The sequence below is a fragment of the Anastrepha obliqua genome, chromosome 1, assembly GCF_027943255.1.
Source record: "Anastrepha obliqua isolate idAnaObli1 chromosome 1, idAnaObli1_1.0, whole genome shotgun sequence".
In the NCBI taxonomy this organism is placed as follows: Eukaryota; Metazoa; Arthropoda; class Insecta; order Diptera; family Tephritidae; genus Anastrepha; species Anastrepha obliqua.
In genome coordinates, this window is record NC_072892.1 from 79,802,079 (window position 1) to 79,823,237 (window position 21,159).

General features: G+C 35.9%; 1 protein-coding gene across 1 annotated transcript in view; it reads left to right on the forward strand.

The window, feature by feature from the left end:
* Nucleotides 1-21,159, forward strand: part of LOC129252876 (homeotic protein Sex combs reduced) — a 91,928-nt gene that overhangs the window by 25,740 nt on the left and 45,029 nt on the right. Inside the window, exon 3 of the mRNA XM_054891015.1 lies at nucleotides 1,555-2,562. Coding sequence (XP_054746990.1) covers nucleotides 1,632-2,562 — 931 coding nt within the window. The 5' untranslated portion in view covers nucleotides 1,555-1,631. The remainder of the gene's footprint in view (nucleotides 1-1,554; nucleotides 2,563-21,159) is intronic.

The window sequence follows — 21,159 nt, forward strand, 5'->3', positions numbered from 1 at the left end:
AAGGGGAAGTTTAGAATCGTTATGAGATGGAAGCCGCAAACTCTCTTAAATATATGCATGTATACGATTATTATTATTATTACTATTATTGTGTTACCTATTGACGTAGGTATGTATTGCAACTCTTTGATATAAAATATATATTCTAGATTCTCCATTGTTGTCATACGGCTTTTAAAACATTTACCAATTTTCACCGCCCATTACTACAATTTACACTTTTTTATAAAAACCAGCTCCTTACCAATACCGACATTGCGCCAAGCATTCAATTTTCTGATAATGCCACTGGCATAAATTGCTCGCTGACTTCAAATTATAGGTTCTCCCAATAACGGAGCGCGGCTGTTGTAATAAACGCAATACAACAAGTAAAGGAAAACAAAAAACAAAAAACGCAAAACAAGCTCTACCCCTAACAACATACAGCACTGCAGCAAGTACGTAGCCTTCACCACAATTTCGTTGCTTCTTCAGTGAAAAATATGTAGTACATATACATATGTTTATGCTGAATGCTGTTCCGAAATTTGTGTAGATTAATATGTGTGTGTTCGATAATTTTGTTGCTTGTTTTACATTCACTTTTCTACCGCATCAGGTTGTGAGCACGAGCAGAAAATGTTGGCAATATATTTTTCATATACTTCCTTATTCTGGACAAATTCGCCTGAAAAACTGATTTTGTTATTCTTGGTTTAAGTAATTTGGTTGGATGCTAAGCATACTTGGTTGTTCTGGTTGCTTTTCGTAAGTTTCGTCTTTTGTTGCCAACAGGTCAAACGAATGTCTGTTGCTTATTTTTACTCTTCACGATCGAATAATACAAGGTACTTGTGGTTGGAAGCACGTAACAGTCATCAACACAGCTATCAAGAAGCCATCGAATAATAATGGTGGCAGAGAAACAAACTCAGTTCACTCACCCAACCAGTATCCATGATACAACCAGTGCAAGTAATAGATATGCTTATTTAATACATACTGATGATTGACTTTACTCAACACTTAATTCAACTGCTTGTCGGCAGTTGCAGAAAGTTGAAAAACATTTAAAGAGTTTAACCTCTACTTTTTATTATTAGGCTTTTTTATTCGTTGGGGAATTTGGAACAGTATTTGAACACATGTACAAATCCAAACTAAAACATAATTTTATTTAACGTACGAGCAAAGCCGAAAACCAAAAACTCTCACCAAGTCTCAAAAATGCTTCTCGGTTAAGGATGCAAAAGGTATAGCCCTTCATTAAGAATCTTAAGAAATCATTTACAGATCAACTGTCTCTTGAAGCTCTTACTAGCGAAAATCTATAGTCGCGAAAACTTATTTATGTGAAAAACGTATCGCTTAATAAGAAGCGCCACTACGAAAAAATATTATACTCTCATATTTCAGCTGAATTTTATTGATTCAATTGAACTGATTCTCTATTTTCAACTCTCTGTGTTATTTTTCCTAAATCCTATTTTAATAAATTTCATTTTGCACAACATTTGTATCCTTCCAAAGTCTAAGCCCAACAAATAACAAAATTGTTATATTTATTTTCAGATACTAAAAAGTTGTAAACACGACTTGAGTCATTCGAAGATCACGTGATTATCAGACCGCTGGATTCGCTAGCCAACATGGATCCCGACTGTTTTGCAATGTCTTCTTATCAGTTTGTTAATTCGCTCGCTTCTTGTTACCCGCAACAAATGAATCCGCAGCAAAATCATGCAGGGAATCCCAGTGGAGGTACCAATGCTGCCACTAGCAATGGAGGTCCAGGTGCGGGCGGTGGAGGCGGTTCTGGCGGGCAAGGCAACTCAGGTCCTGGCACTCCCGGTGGCAACGATTATTTTCCAACTGCTGCCGCCTATTCACCAAACCTGTACCCCAACACACCGCAAGCGCATTACGCCAACCAAACGGCCTATAGCTTAGGCGGAGGTGGTGGCGGCGGCCAACAGAATCCCGATATGGTGGATTACACTCAATTGCAGCCGCAACGACTACTCCTACAACAACAACAACATGCACATGCGACGGCGCAACATGCCGCTCAACAACAACAACAACCGCATCCGCAACAACACCCGCAACAGCAACCAACACCACAACAGACCAACATTAGTTGTAAATACTCCAATGAACCCTCAACGCCAACCGGCAACAATAACAACACTAACGCCAGCAACAACAATACTAACACACAATCTCTAGCCAGTCCACAAGATCTGTCAACGCGAGAAATCTCACCGAAACTGTCACCCACCTCAGTAGTGGAGAGTGTGGCAAGGTCGCTGAACAAAGGCGTACTGGGTGGCAATCTAGCAGTGGCGGCAGCTGCAGCTAATATAACAAACAATCATAGCGGGGGTGGTGGTGGGGTCGGTAATACTGGCGTGAATGTCAACGTCAATGTAAACGTGCCAATGCACAGTCCTGGTGGTGGTGACTCCGATTCGGAAAGTGATAGCGGTAACGAGGCTGGCAGTAGTCAGAATAGTGGCAATTGCAAGAAGAATCCGCCACAGATCTATCCGTGGATGAAAAGGGTACATTTAGGACAAAGTAAGTTTGCCACATAGTTATTAAAATCAAGTATTTTGTGTTTGTATGCTTTACCAATACTTCTCTTCTAAAATCAGTCTCCATTAAAGTGAAGCCATTCTATGAATTAATAGTATATTTCAAAATACTCGAAGTTTATACAAAAAAATGTGTACAGACAAATTAGTTTGTTGAAATGTAGAGTTGTCGCAACTATCTAACCAGCTCATATGTCCGCGCCACCTTCGCACCAGTTTGTCTGCAATGCTCAGACGCAATAAATCAGGAAACGTAGGTATAACTAGAAATTTTGTCCAATACTTAGTTCGATTTTTAAACAGGCCTGTGAAAAAAGTGAAAAGAGAACATCACTATCCTCCAGCTAGTAAACTTTCAACGCGGCATTATGTCAAAACAAATAAACAATACATTCATAGCACTTTCACTCTCCCGCACTCCCAGCACCTTGCTACTGTGCGGTGAAGTGTCAAGCGACATGTTGCCAGAAAGCTCCTCTCCCCCGACATGCTCCTTATACCTCTACCAGGTACGCCGAGCTAACACTTATGGACACGCACACGCACACCTTCTGAGTTTTCCAGATTTCTGAGTGCTCGCCTGCGTGCGACTAACTTCTCCTGATTGCAGCGTGTGCGCTCCAACACGCTCTTACCAATCATTATAGAATTGGAATTCTGCTGGTACAGCTTAATGGGAGTAGTACCCAAGGGATACACCCTTACATTCTCCATAGTAAATATGTTTTATTTTAGTCTTAAAATATAAAGGCAATCGAAAAAACGTGTGCGTGAATTGTGAACGAAAAAAATGATCAACAATTTTTCTTCGTGTCAGTCGACGCTTAGCAATTCGTCCCACTCTTCTTTGGATGAGGTTCTCGTCTGTTTTGTGTTAGCTGGTTGACTCGCTTATAGCTGGAGCACAGCTGCTGACTGGAAGGTAACAAATGCATGACCCATTGACAGACAGAGGGACAGGCATACACACTCGTAAACATAATTGAAAGTGGATGCATGTATAGAGCAAGTATTTAGTTGGCGCAAATCCTAGACAGATAGACTCAGAATTGGTAATAATTTTCTTCCATCTTATGTAGGCATCCGATTTTGTGGTGGCTTATTACGAAAGTTGGAAACATGTGGACATAGGTTCATGTGCATGTGTACCTACATATGTAAATATAAACATACAAATAAATAATAAAACTGAAGTACCAACGTCTTCACCAGCGATTTCAGCACAAAGCCCCTAAGCAATGCCTGAGTGCATAAACAATTATCGTGAATAATCTGAAATCATTTGGTTTATTAATACAGCGCAAAGAAATTAGAGCTCTTTACTTCCTTCAAATTTAAAATAAGAAATCTTCTATTTAGAAAATTTTACTTTATTTTTATTCTTGAACATACAGGGTGGCGCACGAATCGTGCTACAAAAACAAAACGTAATAACTTTTTTTCTAATCAATGTATTTAACTTTTTGTTTTTTTATTGTATAGATAATTCAATTTTATTTTATGTAACTAATTAGTTTTGAAAATAATAGAACGTAAATGACCTCCATGCTCATTCACGCATATGCGACACCTGATGAGAAAATTGTTCATTGCGCACTGAAGGGTTGAAGTCGGGATCGCCTCAATTATTGTTGTGATGGACTGCTTCAATTCAGTCAAATTACTTGGTTTTGCTTTATACACCTCTTGTTTGAGATAACCCCATAAAAAAAAATCTGGTGCAGTGAGGTCAGGTGACCTTGGGGGCCAGCGGAAAGTGGAATTTCTGGATATCAATTTATTTCTAAATTTTCGTTGGAGCTCCTCCATAACCGGTCTGGCTATATGTGCAGTTGCTCCATCTTGCTGGAACCAAATGCTGTTAAAAGGGATACGTCTTCGCCGCAGTTCTGGATAAAAAAACTCCTTCAACATGTTTAAATAACGGTCCCCATTTACAGTCGCTGTTACACCGTTTTCTTCGAAGAAGTATGGCCCGACAATGCACCTTGATGAAACTGCGCACCACACTGTGACTCGTTCTGGGTGCAGTTCCATCTCATGGAGTATTTGCGGATTTGATTGACTCCATATACGGCAATTTTGCTTGTTTACATTGCCCTTTAGATCAAAATGGGCCTCATCAGACATAAACAAGCAATTTATGAAGTTGTTGTCTTCTTCGGCCATTTCAATAATTTTTTGGCAAAATTCCAGGCGAATAGGTAAATCCAGAGGGTTTAATTTGCTTGTGATTTGAACTTTGTACGGAAACAAGTTTAAGTCATCATGAACTATCCGCTGCAATGACCGTCTGCTAACTCCAATTTGCGCCGACAAGTTACGAGTCGAAACTCTTGGATTTGCCTGAATTGACGATGCTACAGCCGCGATTGTGGCTTCGACCCGAACATGGGGATCTCGATGGTACGGTCTGCGTGCGATGCTTCCAGATTCAGCAAACATGTTCACCAGCCTCATAATGGTCCATCTGCTCGGGGGAGTGCCGCCAAACTCCCGCCTAAATTCCCTTTGGACGGAAATGATGGACTGCAAAGCATGGTACCGCTGCACTATCCAAATCCTCTTTTTGGTATCCCAAGCCTCCATTTTCTGTAAATCTAAATACTAATCTGCAAAATAAAAAAAAACAAAGCCGATTACTCACACAGAAAAAAGTTATTACGTTTTGTTTTTGTAGCACGATTCGTGCGCCACCCTGTACCTGTAGTCTCATTTTAGCTTGTCATTTTTTATCAAATGTTTCTGCAATTTTTAATGCCTCCAAATAGTACGATTTCTTGAGGGGCTCAAAACAGGTGTTTATTTACTCGATGGTGTCTTAATTCAGATAGTAATTCGAAATATTTATCATCGCAGGATTTTCGGAATCCCGTTTGTGCTACCCGGGGTTCCGGGATTTACATATTCATTACTTGGCAACAACTTAGCTCGAAAAAAATTGCATTAATATTGTTTGAGCAGCCTCCTACTATATAATAAATAATAAATAAATGGGTTTTAAATATTTATTTATTTTATCTTAAATATTTTTTTATATTATCTTTATTTAAAGTGAAAATTATTTCAAAACAAAAGGCAAAAGTTCAATTTGTATACATTTTATAATATTGTAATTAGCGTGTTTATATTAGTAAAGTATAACAACTTAAGGACATTCGAAAGCAGATCGATGCGAAGAAACTGAAAAAAGTAAACAGATGTGCCTATTTTCTGGTTGAACGTAGCTCATATATTTTTAATCTTGTACAATTTAGGCGAAATAAGCAGAAAATAATGGGACTTAATACATATTCGTTTCAAACGAAAACTTTCAAACGTATCCATATTTCCTGAGAAGCCAAAGTCAGTGTTGTTTTTTCCCTCCATTTCCTATTATTCGTAAGAAATTACAAAATTCCAAAAATCGCGAAATCTCGAATTAGCTAATTCATACAATTTTGAGCGGATGCATTGTATTACGGAACGACAAAGGAGAAGGAGCACAGAAAGAAGAAGCACTAATTCTGATATTACGTTTTCTTATGAGAAGTTGGTTTATCAAAAGAGGTTTAAGAAGCCGTATCTGCAGAAGGAAAGCTTTTTCTCTCTTTCAGAACAAAAGCGTAAAAATTAACGCAAAATATTACTTGGAAGAAGTGGTTGTTGAACATTTTTCCCACACACGTGCAGGCTGTTTGGAAATGATTATCATAAAGCAGAAATTCTTCAGTGCTGGTGGAGGGACAATCTGTTTTGTTTTTATTTCAGCGAGTGAGTGCATCTGAATCTTATGAACTTCTGCATATGGAAAAAAATAACGAATATCAGAAACACGAAGCTGGACCAATTTAAGCGCTGCAAAGCTTTTATCAACAAGGAAAGACGAAAACTTTGAATTTAAACATGCGCAATGCAAGCTATCAATAAAATAAGTTCTTTGCAAAAATTTTATATACAATAAGGTGCTGAGAATTCAAGTTTGGTGCGACAGTTATTACAGTTCACGCGTATATCGTTTCAAAGTCGCGGATGTGAATGACTTCGCGCGCAACCTGTCACCATGATATCGTTTGCCGAAAGAGCCACCTTGGCCTAATTCGGTTTCATTGAACTCTCGACTATTCCTTAATCGCTGGAGTATTGTGAGGAATCTATGCTTTGGTTACGAAATGTGACAAAAACTATTTCAGATTGAAACTTGTCAAACATTCCATTGAGGTAATTACTTCTGAGCAAATGAGAGAAAACATTTTTTCTAATAACGCTAATAACCCTCGGCAGGCAATGGCCTGACTTCTGAATGTATTTCTGCCATGAAAAAGTTCCTCATAAAAAGCCATCTGCCGTTGGGAGCCGGCTTGAAACTCTAGGTCCCTCAATTTGTGAAACAACATCACGATGCACGCCACAAATAGGAGGAGGAGCTCGGTCAAACACCAAAAAAAAGGTGTAAGCGCCAATTATATATATATTATATAGCTCCGAATTTGTGCTGAATGAGCACAAAAAATTAATTAGGTCTCTTAATGAAATTAATAGAATTTTTGTTAATGTCGACCTCGTCCTTCCTAGTCGGTTTCGTCCTTCCTAGATCTCCTGATTTGTATCTAAGCTGGAATCAAATTACTTAAAGTAATTTTGTACCTCTAGACTTTTGTACCATAGACTTAATAAATTAAATGATATCAAAATTATTCGACAGATCAGTCAAAGACGTACGGAGTTTTTTTACATATTCCCCTAAGCACCGTGAAATGCATGGAAAGGAACAGAATATTGCCGTAATTTGTTCAAGCACTCAGGTAATATCTTACCTAGGGAGAGGACTTAAAGGTTGGGAATAGACTGGTAAGGAAAGAGTTAATTGATCCTCTGCCAACTTTCTGTTTTTTTTTAAGAAACCTAGCAGTGTACAAAATGTACAAAGTGGATCGTTGCTGACGTGCCTATGGTGCTTCTCTGTCTGAGAAATAATTTTGACAGAAGGAAATTGCCAGGCCTGTGCAGGATGCAACACTTGGATGTTTTGCAGGTGCCAGTACTGCACCAACGGTTCTCATGAGATTAAATTTTCCAGAGAACCGCAGTTCTCAAATTTATCAGCCAGTTCGTCGCCTTAACGACCGTAGTATCCCAACACTCACATAAGTTCAAGTTCATTCCACCTGGAACCGGCATTCAGCCTCACCTTATACTTTTGGACTATGTATGGAGAAGATATATAGGTATATATATATATGGAGAAGAGGTAGCAGCTTTAAGGCCAATGAAGCAGTTTAGCTGTCACTGCGTGCCCTGAGTTTATGTTCTCACCACCTTTCGCCAATCAACCAGCCTGCTACTTTAAGTATTACAAAAACTTGGAATTGAAAGGCCGTTGTTATTATACCAAGACCATCTCAAAAGAATACAGTCGACACTTCGTTTTATTTGCCTTGAGTTGGTAAGTCCAGAGATAGGAAATGCAACAAAGTATTAAAAGTCGAACATGACGTAACACTCAAAACCCCATAATGTCACTCCTTCGTTTAGTTTTTATCAGCAAGCAGTTCTATACGTGTCCTTTTGTAGTGTTTCCTCGTTTTTAGTCGTGTAAGTAATATTGCCGAAATCTTCGTTTAGGCCAAAAAATAAATATTCCTAGATTGCATGCCAAAGAAAAAGTAGCTGTTGCGTATAATAATTAAAATGAAGTAAATGCTGGTGGACGGCATTAAAGTCTTCAAGTAGAAAAAAAGGAAAGCGGTGTGTAATGTTCGGCGATGCGATTACGAGCGAGTTACTTAACAGTAAGTTTAATTCATTTATCGGTAAATTTAAATACACAAATATGACTATTGGTCAAGGCCTTCAACATCACGCCCGGCCTGCAGCGCTGGCACATTGTTCCATTATTTTTTGTGATTGGTTCGGCAAGTCCCTAATGCGGTGGCGTTGCGACTTTGAAGACCTTGCTACGAATTATAGGGCGGCTGGTAATCCATCCCGTCAGTGTGTTCAACGAAGACTGGTGCAGTGGTAGCAGCTGGCTAGGGAGTCACAAGCGCTGGTGAGTGGGATTTGGCCAGACAGTTGCCACAATACTTTTCTAATTAGGCCGATTCATGCCTCTCATCCAGTGTCATCACAAAAATGGCGTGGCAGTATCACAAAGCATGAGGGCGACATCACAGACGGCATTTGTTGTGCTCCATAGAGTCGTTGCATGTCCTATGGGTGAACAAATTAATTAGAACAATAACTTTGCTAGTTATTCATTTTTTAAGTTCTTATCTGTCGTTTTACCATCCATTCCATATCCTGTTCTAATTCCCTTAAGCTTATAAAAGAATTTACTTATGTGATTGTTTGCACAAATACCACTCACTTCAATAATTTTATTAAAGTTTTTCGAAAATTCAATTAGCAAATCAAAAAATGATCTATTGCTTCTGCAGTGATCGGTAATTATATTGTCATTTGTAATATCAAATTGCTAACTAAATGACTACCATAAATTATTCAAAATAATTAATTAAAGTTTAATTAGCTTTAAGTACACAAAAAGTACTCACAAAGGATCCAAATAACAAAAAAGCGCTGCATCCAAAGATTTTCAATTTTCCGCAGCTAAAAAGATTACAAATGGATTTCGTGCTCCACAATCAGATACCAACAAGGCAAGAAGCCAAGAAGCCAAGAAACTACACTGAAGCACAAAACGAATGCGTCCCAACAACACAGAGTAGCAAAAAGCGCTAAAACATGAACACGCTCACACAAAAGTACCTGCACTCACACGAATTATGCACTTATAAATGGATGTTCTTTTAAATATACTTGCATATACTTACAAACATTTAGTCGGCGCATGTATTTACACACTTCATGTAAATATATTAATACCAAAGAATAGCAAAGTAATTATTAGAAAATTGCATTATTTGAAGCGATAAAACTGGTGCATTCCCTTGCTTTACATTGGCTACAACCAGTATACTGATGCACTTTGATAGACGTGCATACTCGTACATACAAGAGTATTTTAATTTATAAGCAGACGCAAGCATCCACACCAGAAAATGAGCAACTAATTGTAGATGCTTCGAAATTCATTGTGCTGTTTAACTCGCATTTCATTGCGGTCTACATATTATGATGGAAAGTAATTAAATACCATCGAAGCATGAAAAGTGGTCATGTACGAGTACAGTTCGCAGTCGTCGCTCATTCATACCATTTTTTCATTTCTTACGGCCATGCCAAGAGTAGCAACACAGCCCTCGGCTATTCACTCGCACTTTTAAAACTGCATTTTAATTAATTTTAAAGTCACAAATTATTCGTCCATTTTTTAGTCCAATTCATTTGTTTGCACTCTTTTCTACCCTTTGGAAGGGAGCCCAACAAACAACCATTTAAATTTTTAAGTAATTATGCAAACAGTAAATGCAAAACGTTCAAAATTATGTTCATACATATGTATGTATGTAGTAGTATGTTCAAGAAATACAGTGTTTTGAACATAAAATTCACCCAACTTCGTTATAAAATTAAAATTATTATTCGCAGCATTCGCCAGTTGCTGTTGCCAAGCAATGTTGACAGACAAGGATAAATAAGGGTTTCCACTTCATTGCTTTTCTATTGTTGTTGCTGTTACAGATAATGGGATCATTGGCAGAGCTATTGAAAGATCTCGTGCACCACACATTGATTGGCTTTTTGCAAAGTTGCCATCAACAGAAACAACAGCAACGACGACAGCTCGAGCAACGCCAACAAGCCGCTATGTATGTCCATTGTTGACAGCAGCAACAACACTGCCAACAGTGAAAACATTAACATTAACACAGCACAACATGTGCATTGCTGCCATGGCGATTTTCTCATCACCGCTAATATTGTTTGCTGTTGTTATTGCATGAATTTTATTTTTGCTTGTGTACTCGTATAACATTTTCAACAGCTGCTTAAAATTTCATTTTAGTTATGTGCTTTGTTACAAAATCGTCAAAGAACTTTGAGTTGGCTCAAAGGCAAATATGTTGAAAACTAAAATTCTTGAAAAGACACTGTATTTGTATTAAATACTTCTTAAAAACTATGTTGCCGGTATTTAGTGCAAAATATGTAGTACGAGTATACGTAACTTTTCCCACATAACATCATAACAACCTAACGAAATCGAGATAGAAAGTACCACGCGAGCCTATGTATGTTTGTCTATCCGTCGCACAGTGTAGTGTGACGTCCCCATATAAGCGACGGCCAAAACTAATTTAGGAAAAAATAAGGATAAAATATGGACAGTTCCACTACTTAGGACTGTTAGCGGTAGGCCAGTCACCAACCTTGGCAGTAATTTACCAATTGGGGCACTTGATAATTTACTAAGCTTCAACTCCAGAATGTCAGTTGTGAAGATGTTAAGGGAAAATTAATCACCAATTTTATTTTTGAATAACTGAATAATAAAATAAATACTAAATAAATAAAAAAAAGGAATTGAGGGATGGGATCTTTATTTTGACCTGTGCGCGCTTCACTGCTTGTCTGTTTGTATACTGCACCCGTTTAGTTCATACGTGTCAAATAAGATTGACTTAGAATACGGCGCCATTTGCGAAAATTAAAAATCTTCCGATAGGGTGATTAATTTTTGTACCTATATGACCTTTGAGCTTTTTATAAGCGCTCGTATTTAGTCTTAATTAGCAACTTTGTAAATTCTCCTACAAAAATAAAGGCTGTTAATATAATTTGATATATTTTACATAAATTTCAATTGATTTACATAAATTAACAATGCGGCTTTTGCAAGTGGAGTCTTTGGAATGCTACCTCAATTACTAATCATTATTGCTATTTTCGGTAACAAATTTCACATCAGAATGGAAGTGTCGAAGCGTGCGCCTCGAAAAAGAAGTGAAGAGAAAAGCAGTTTCTTCAAATGAAGAAAATATAGCAACACTGATAGTGAGCGAAGCAAGGAATATTTACTTAAGGGGTAACACCACTGTACACGCGTAAAATAAACACGATTTTTAAAGAATTTTTTTGTATAGAAGGAAAGGGGAAACAATCACTCTGATTTGGGAAGTTATTACTTATATACTAAAATACAAAACTACAAAGTTTGATCGAAAAATTTTACAAAATGGCGGTATTGGAGACATTTTTGTAATGTGGTTTCTCTTGAAGGAGCTCCGCGGCACGCAGCACAGAGGGTGCAAATTTTAATCTGGAACAAAGAAACATTTTTTTTTCTTAATCTAGATAAGAATAGCTAGAGAAACACGTAGGGGATTTAAAAAATATTTATTTTTGTGGAATTAGCAAGCATTTGAAGGAAAAAACTCTATTTTGGACTAAAAAAACGGCACTTAAATAATTATAACAATCGTTTAAATTAATCTATCGAAAATCCCCTACGCTCTTTTCTTAAGAAGGTTATTATACAGACGTAGTGAAAAACCTGATTAAAAATATTTAAAATTGTTTGAGTTATGCTGCGTGCCAATTTCAGAAAACGTGTTTTGAGAAAAACGTGTTTAAAGTTTGGAAATTTGGAGAAGTCGTTAGGTAGCAGTCACTAACGCTTGGTTAAAAGCTTAAAATATTTATGAAATAGACTTCGGTAACTTATAAAACTTTTTGTTCTGTATTTTAAAAGGTTCAAAGAATTTTTTAAGCTTATAAAAAAAAATCAATTTTTTGAAATTTCTACAGTGGTGTTACCCCTTAATATCAGTACAATCATTTCAATATTTCATTTCATTTTTTTTTTTTGTTTTTGTTATCACACTATTTCATTTTTGAAATTACTCAATCTGACTGGTCCGTTTGATATTGCGAAAGTCAAAAAGCCAACAAATTTGCGACTTGATGGAATTTCTTCTCTCTCTGTATTTCAATAAAACCAAAGCAAAATTTTTAAGCTAAGTGATTCAAATCCAGGGCTCGAATAAAGGATTTACCACTCAGTACATTCCACTCGCTCTACCATTCCCTGGTTGCTACTCGTTCTACGACTAAAGCCTTTAAAATAGTAAAAATAAAATATGGAATATTTTATGATAAAAAAAATCTTGAAGTCTTAAAATTTGTATACACAAATATATAATATAATCATGCATATCAAAGGAAAGAATGTTTAATCACATTTACAACAACAACAATATTTAATTAAATTTAAATAATTTAATCGGTCGAACATTTTTTGAAACGTAGTAATTTTTCGAAGATCTAATCTTTGACCGCTAATAGCACCTGTAATAAAATTTTGTTCGCCTGTAATAAATTTTTATATTATTACAATAGAGGCAATAAGCGGATCAATATCATATTTTTCCTCTTTTAGTTACAATATTTACAGACATTAATTTTAAATATTTTTTTACTAAAGCCCCTATTTTTAGCTACGAAGGCTCATATCTCGAAATTAGAGACTAAGTTCGAAAATCGGAAAAACTATGTTTTTACTTATGACTCAATCTTTAAAAAAAATTAGTTTAGTGCAATACCCAGAACAAAAGTCGGTTTTGCCGTATGTGTTATTGAGTTATTCTTTAATTGATTTTTCACACATTTCTTGTTCTACGTTTGCTTCTAAAATATGGTGTACAAATACAGGTGCGCAATTGCATATGTATATTAAGCAATTATTTTGCACTTTTTCACTTACAAATTATAATATAAAAGAAACTATGTAAATCATTTCAGCAGATAACCCCTTAACTGATTTATATACAGTATGTAAATATAAGTGCATAAAAGTATGCACACATACATATATATCTAATGAAAAATTCCACAACGTTTAGATGGGGTACAATTATACGCCATGTTGTGTCGCCATTAAATAAGTAATGCCTCCACATTTTCATGCGCGAGTGTGTGCAAAAAAATTAACGAAAATTATTGGTCTTTCATGTTTACTCAGAGCACTTAACCGACACGCTTGTGGGGCAGTTAAAACCAAATTCTCTAGTGGCAATGTTACAAGAACCGATTCAGGGTTCATGTTAGCAATTATGCAAATTTGCGACGACGAAGCTCGGTTGCCTCTCCGGGCTAATTTACAGTGCAATCAGCAATGTTTATATATGCAGCATTTAGATACGCCAGGTATCACCCTATGCTTGTTACTACCGTCTTGTTATTGACTGCAAGTGCCGTAGCTGGACATAGTCTCGAGAATCGCATTTTTGATGTTTACGGAATAATTCATTATAATTTCTGCGCTTGTTTGGACATTCACTTGTTTTTCCTTACTCCAATTAACCCTACTGTAGATACACTTCCTTAAATTAATCGAAGTTTTCAAGTCAATGCCATATCAAAATAAGCCATGTAGAGAATTCTTAATAGACTGGGTGCAAAAATTCGTTGTGAAATATTTGAAGAATTAAAAGGCATTAAATTTTGAAGCCTTTTTTCTTGTTTGCTTTTTTTTCTATTTTTCTAATGGTATTTGACATACTTGCTTAATATTTGCTGGTGTATGTAGCAAATACTTCTTTCTTTTATTTCAATATCTCAGCAAAGCAGAACTTCATTCAAATATTTTGTCATTTTTGTTTGGCTCGCTTCCAAATTTTTGCCAGCATTCACAAGTATGTCAAGACTGTCCCTCAACGCCAACACACCCAGACACTGCTGCCAGGTGGCGGTCACAACTGAGTGTTTATGTGACGTGAATACGTCAAACACTCATTAAATGCAACTCACTTGAATTAACGAAATAATGGCAAACACTAAATGGATGTAATGAACAATGGATTACATTAACACTCCCCCAGTTACTGGCAGTATAGCTGACTTACAGCTCGACTACAATAATGGCGCACGGACATTTCAGAGTCGCTCAAGGCAAATAGGCAAATTGTATCTACCCGAGAAACCCATCTCTATCATAATTAGTGGGACGCTATATAATTAGCGAAATATAGGAAAAGGATAAAAATATGTATGTATAGAAGAAGAAAACGCCAATTAAAGCTAAATATGTATTTCGAAATTTTTTTAAGAAAAGCGAGAAAGCGTATAAAAGTATATGTAGAGGAGTGATTGTAAATTGGACTCCTTGCCAAGTGCAGTCCTCGTCAATTTCCCTCTTCTTTTAATACAGCACCAGAGTGTTACTCCCAATACCTTTGAAATTCATGCTGCTGCTCCTGCTGATGCGTTTTTACGACATAAAGATTCATTTTCAATCTTTGTGGCTAATCTCAGTTATGTATTCTGCAACTTAGTTGCCAGCTAGCACCAACTCTCACCCGGCTAAACCAGTTTCGAAAGTTAATCATACAACGTTTGCACATAATTATATTTCAGTTATATAGTCCCTTAAAAACACGCACGTACATACATATGTGCAATAGTTCTCCTATACTGTTTTTACTTCCTTTGCGCACTCGATAATTCAAAGCCTACGGGTTAAGAAATTAATTGGGCTTTACTAACATGAACGTTGCACTGACTTACCAAGAGAGGAAAGTCAGTCAGTATAGTTTTCATTATACACATGTATGAACGTATGTTTGGTTAGGGTGGGTCAATTTGTGTGAAACGATTTTTCTCACCCTAGCAAATTCGGATTCTTAATATATTAATATATGTGACCTGGTCTACGAAAAGGTACCTTACGTGCGAAAACAAGTTTTCGAGAAAACAGCAGTTAAAGTTTAAACTTCTAAAAACCCTTGTAACTTTTTTAAATATTAATATTTTTCAATCCGGTTTGGCTCATTTTCTTCAGCATAGATCACAGTATCAATAAAATCACAGAAGCAGTGAAAAACATTTTTTTATATATAAATAAATAAGAAAAAGTTAATGCAAATCGCAGAAATCGTTTTAAAAAATAAGTTAGCTTTTGTACCGACATCAAAAAAGAAGTCTGCATCGAAGAAACGTGTGGCTGCATCATCAAAAAAAAAGTTGTCATCGGAAAAATGCATTGCTCCATTACTGATAAAAGAATTAGCACCAAAGAAACGAAAGGCAAAGGATAGTTTAGATGTTCTCAAACCTGACGCAGAAAAAAGTCCATCTTCTTTACAACCAATACGTAAAAAATCTTGAGAAAGACGGCGACGAAAAAAAAATATAAAAACTTGAAAAACGTAAATTTTTGTGCATAATATTTTATAGTAATGTTTTTTTATGTTAGAAGTCGATATATTTTCATTATTTTAGTTTTTAAATAGAATCAGTTTTTTTGTACTTGTACTATTCTTTCTCTTCACTCTGAAAAACCTTTTAATAAACTTGTCAAAAAATCAAAGACCCTAAAAATCCCCGACTAAAAAATTTCAAACGAATCCGATGAATTTTGAGTTTCGAAAACCATATTGGATCCATCATTTAGAATCTTTTAAATTTGATATTGGATTCGCAATTAGCGACACCAAAAACCCCTAAGTAACCAGTTTAGAAAGAATTCGATGCTTTTTTTAAATTTGTCCGCCATATTGGATCAGCTATTTTGATTTTTTTAAATCTCAGATTCGTAATCAGCGACCTCCAAAACCCCCGAGTGAAAAGTTTCAAACGGATCTGATGAATTTTTAAAAAATATGTCCGCCATATTGAATCCGCCATATTGAATTTCTGAAATCTGATATCGAATTCGTAATCAGCAACGCCAAAAACCCCCGTGTATTGAATTTTAAGAGGATCCGTTAAATTTTAAAAACATGTACGACATATTGGATCCGCCATTTTGATTTTAAATAATCTCACTTCATATTCATATTCAGTGACCTCGCAAACCCCCGAATAACAGTTTTTAAATATTTTAATTAACTTTTGATGTTGAAACAATGCCACAATTCGTGACAAAAATTTTGATGAATCCTTAAAAACCACCATTTACGAGTATAAAGTTATGAATACATTTTTTGTAACAAATTTTTTGAAAACAGACTTGAGTATCGTATTCATTACACCTCAGACTGTCCAGGAATGGTTCAGTTTCTAATTTGCACAAATTATTGTCTTCGTTATTCTAATTTATATCATGACAAAAAAATCAGGTATTTTTCGTATTTGTACTTTTCTTTTTTTTACTTTTAACAAACTTTTAAACAAATTATGACTTTCTGGTTTTCACCATTTTAAAGAGCCTTTCACACACTATTCGAATCAACAAAAAAGTGAAAAATGATTTTTTGACACGTAAGGTACCTTTTCATAGACCAGGTCACATATAATTAATTCGGAAATTGAGAGGCAATTAACATAGAAAGTAATTTGAAAGTAAAAAAAAATCTGAAAGCGAAACAATTGTAAAATAAGTTTAATGATTAAAAAAACGGTAAAAATAAGATTTTTAAATATTATAAAATTTAATTTTAAAGTTCTTTTCCAAGTTTTAGTTCGATTTACGTATGTAAAATATGAAAAAAAGCTCTATATAGTCAATTTTCCTATTACAATATTAACAAATTACATATACATAATTCGCTTTAAAACACAATCTTGCGATTCTTGAGATAAAAAATTTATATGAACATTAAACTCTTCGCACCGAAAAATCCTCAACACAAATTTGTATTAAAACACAAACAAATTATATTCCTAGGACTTAAGTAATTATCAATGCCAATATTAACTTAGCATTAACTAAAGATAGCTTTTTTGAAGTTTGGGGTGATCGAAATCTATTTTAGGCTATGCTCTAGTGGAATTTTTTTTTTCTGCTAGGAACGATATCGAAAAAAATTGACCTGCTCTAATGAATATGCATTTGATTTGTGCATTTCATTTGACTGTTGTAGCAATTTCTTCCTCAAAGTTGACCAAAAGGTAATCCACCAGTTGTGTATAATTAAGAGAATCCATTTTCCTGACACCCGTTACCTCTCCTCACCATGAGCGAGTCCCCACCGAAATTATGCCACAAGCGTACTATTATTGAATTATTTTTAGAGCACCAATACCTGTGCCCACCATCCGGCCCCACGATTGTTTTTATTTCTGATTTCAAAATTTTGTATTTTTTTGCCAATCGGAGCTGGACTAATTTGTGTCTGTCACTCATTTTACATCTACTCCCAAGCCCATTTCCTCAATTACTTCCATCGAACACATATTATGCTTAACAGCCAGTATTTTTATCTCCGACTTTGCTCTATCATTAACCAGCGACGTCCTTTCCGTTTGGAACAGTACAGGTTAAAAGACTATACAAGGAAACAAAACAAGGTGCACACTCTTGAGTTTAAAAATTTTTCGTCTCGAGAAGAAACTCTTTTTTGGTGCAAGTACCCCGTTCTTAGTTACAGCTATGCTGGACGTACCAAGTTAATGTCAGAAAATTAACAACTAAAAAATTATGTTTTTCAAATCGACATAATTTTTTTAAATATATTTCCTGTTTATTTATATTTATTTGGCACAAAATTCGGAAAAAATGAAAAAACAAATTAATTTGGACATATGAAAAGTGTAGGTAAGTGTATTTTTGGAAAGTTTAACCGCAAAGGAAATTTATGAATATTTAAATTGGAATCTTGTTAAAATAAGTACATAATATTGATGTTCATGGAGACTATTCTGAATAGTAAAGTATATTTCAACCATAAAATTGTGTTTTATCGAACCGCAAATCTTATTGAACAACCGTAAAATACATATAAACCATAAGTTCTCAGTCCAATCAATTTTATCATATACCTTGAAGTAATCACGTTATTTTGGTCCTTTGATCCTCTCCCATGCTTATTTAAAAAAAGATGCGGAATAACTTTTTTTTTAATAGCAACTACAAGTTTTGTCTTCTTTTCCTGCTTTTTCGATATAAGATTCTATCGAGGCCACCATGAAAGTAGGTGGTGTTACCAATGTAGATAGCTTTAGACTTGGTTAATGTACAGAATAACGCTTTAAAAGAATATTAGTGTCTTATCATAGTCATTCTATTGTAAGGTTTATGGGTCTGAGCGGGTTAGTCGTTGTGGGTTAGCGATACCGGACACCGCTGGCAAGGCCATGTCATCCGAACGAATAAAAACTATCTAACGCACAAAAGAATGTTGACTGTAGCAGAGGAAGAGAAATACCCCCTACATTGGAAAACTTACTTGCAGAAGGACTTGTCCTCAATTGAAGTTTCTAATTGAAATGGGGTTACCCAATTTACATATTACATAGAAGGGGAAAATAATTCAAGGCTTTACAAAAGAGCTTCAAATAATATTCCAACAAATTAATAAGTATTTTCCCCTTATGAACTTTTCAATGCTGTAATTTCTACAACTACCTATCCTCAATCATATTTATCAATATGCCAAGTACGTCTTTCCGACTTGCACCTTTATACGTACCACGTACATATTTTTTACATTCAACTGTGTTTGCGTCATTAATAGCTTCAAAAGCCTTGAAATTTATAACAACCAACACCGTAAGGAATTTAATGTTCTCGCGCCGCGCCGTTAGTGGAAGACCACAATGTACTCTCAAATATAGTGAAAATGATGCATTGCTCTGTGAAATGGGCACGCGAGAATAGAAAATACGAAGATTCTATAAGCAAAATAATAACAATCGTTATGATTAAATGTAGCAATTTGGAAAGTCGTGTTTCGAGTTAATGAAAATGTAATTGGGTACCTGTGGCAGCAGTCCGCCAACCGCCCATCGGCAAAGCGGCCAAACAGCTAACAGGCTGTCCACTCAACCAATCCGCCAAATAGTCAGCGTCCATTGCCACATCGACACAGGTATTGCAACTGAACCTCAACTTCCCTTTATTACTTATACAAATACGTAGCTCGCAGCTTTGGCGGATGAGAGATGTAAAAGAAAATGGTGAACAACAAAAGGGAAAAAGAAATGTGTTTCAAGATTTTTCAATAGGCGCGAGGAACATCATGCAGGTTTCTAATGCAGAAATTTGTTAGTTTGCGTATGTTTTACTGGGTGCGTGCTATATCACTTTAATTAAAGCTAGTTCACTTACATCCTATTAAGTTTCCCCAACTATTGGTAACCAGATGCGGTAGAATCTCTACTTCAACTTGTGATGGAAAGAAGTAAGAATTATAAGCAGGCGAAAGCTGGAACTGAAGCGCCATGGCTTAGTATCTGTTGCATATATCTAACTACAGTTATTGAGTGTAGATAAACGAGCTTCAAATGAAATTATTTACTTTCACTTTACAGATTAGTGAAAATATTAAAAAAAAAATAGGTCTTTGCTAACAACCAATAAGCTGGTATTGCATGGTATATGTCTATGAAGGATGCGAATTCACCAATACTTCCATAAAAGTGAAACACAAATTCAAATATCACCCAAACTTAGAAGAGCTATCTGACAATGGCGCCACTGCTGCGGCTGATGACGTGCACCCGTTGAAAGATATGACATACGTTTCCACGCTTAAATATGTGTACATATGAATAGGGTGGTTCATACAGTGGTTTCTTTTTGAAAATTCCAAACAATTAACAAAACTAAATTTGCTTTGGTATAGTATTGAGAGCAAACATTCCCACTATTCACGAAATACGAAAGAGAAATCATGCTGTCTCGACTGGCTTCATAGTAGCGCATCCTGTTAACCCAGTTAGCCTGCTCTACATATATTCGCCTTAAGGATCTGTATGATCAATGTTATGAGTCATTCATGGCACCCCACTAGAAGTCAAACGGTGTCAAACTGCAGCTCTGAGGTGGTTCATCGACAACACCGAGACGTTGATAAAACAATGACTGAACTTGGCGCAAAAAAAATTGATTCTGGCAAGACGGTCCATTCTGCCGAAACCAAACATTGTCCAAATCTATGCTCTTAATTTTCGGTTACAATAAGACCTTTCACAAGAGTCTGTAATGCTCACCGTTGTCCGAAATGGAGGTTCCATCAGCTGTTTCAAAGGAGAATGGCCTCTATTCCAAAATTCGCACCGAACTATCACACACGGAAGATGCATTTGCCTCTCGACCATCACATACGGGGTTTCATATAGCCAGATGCGGCAATTTTGCTTGTTAATATTCTTATTTCCCATAAGCGCCTAGTTTGAGCTAAACTACAATAAATTGACTTTGGAAATAAGACTGCAATATTTCATATGATACTGACTTTCTGTCCAGATCTCTAGCGAGAAAGAGCTGTCACTGTCAAAATAATACATGATTAAAACAAAACATTTGGCACACCACCCTGTATTTATGTGCTTTAAGAACATTTGCGATAATACTTATGAATATGTAAAATACGCGCAAGTAAACAAAACAGAAAAAATACCTATGAAATGAAATTCTACTTTGATTTTCGAGACTAGATGGCACAGTTTCTCTATCGACGCCTCTCCCCTCGAAAGTTAGGTTGTGCTTTCGAAATGAAAGATTTGTAATACTAAAATTGCTTATATTTATTTCGATGTACTCGTATGGTGGATTTGTTTACTGCACAGCCGTAATCTATATACAAACGCTTGTGAGCGTGTGAAAAGCTTGCTGTAGGCGATGGATGTGCTCGTAAAAAATTCAATTGCAAATAAAGTAATTGCAGTGTAAATGACGAAGAAATGTCAGCAATAAATTCCACTAAGTGTCAGTGAAACGCTGAATGGGAATTTATCAAATCAAAGTGACAAT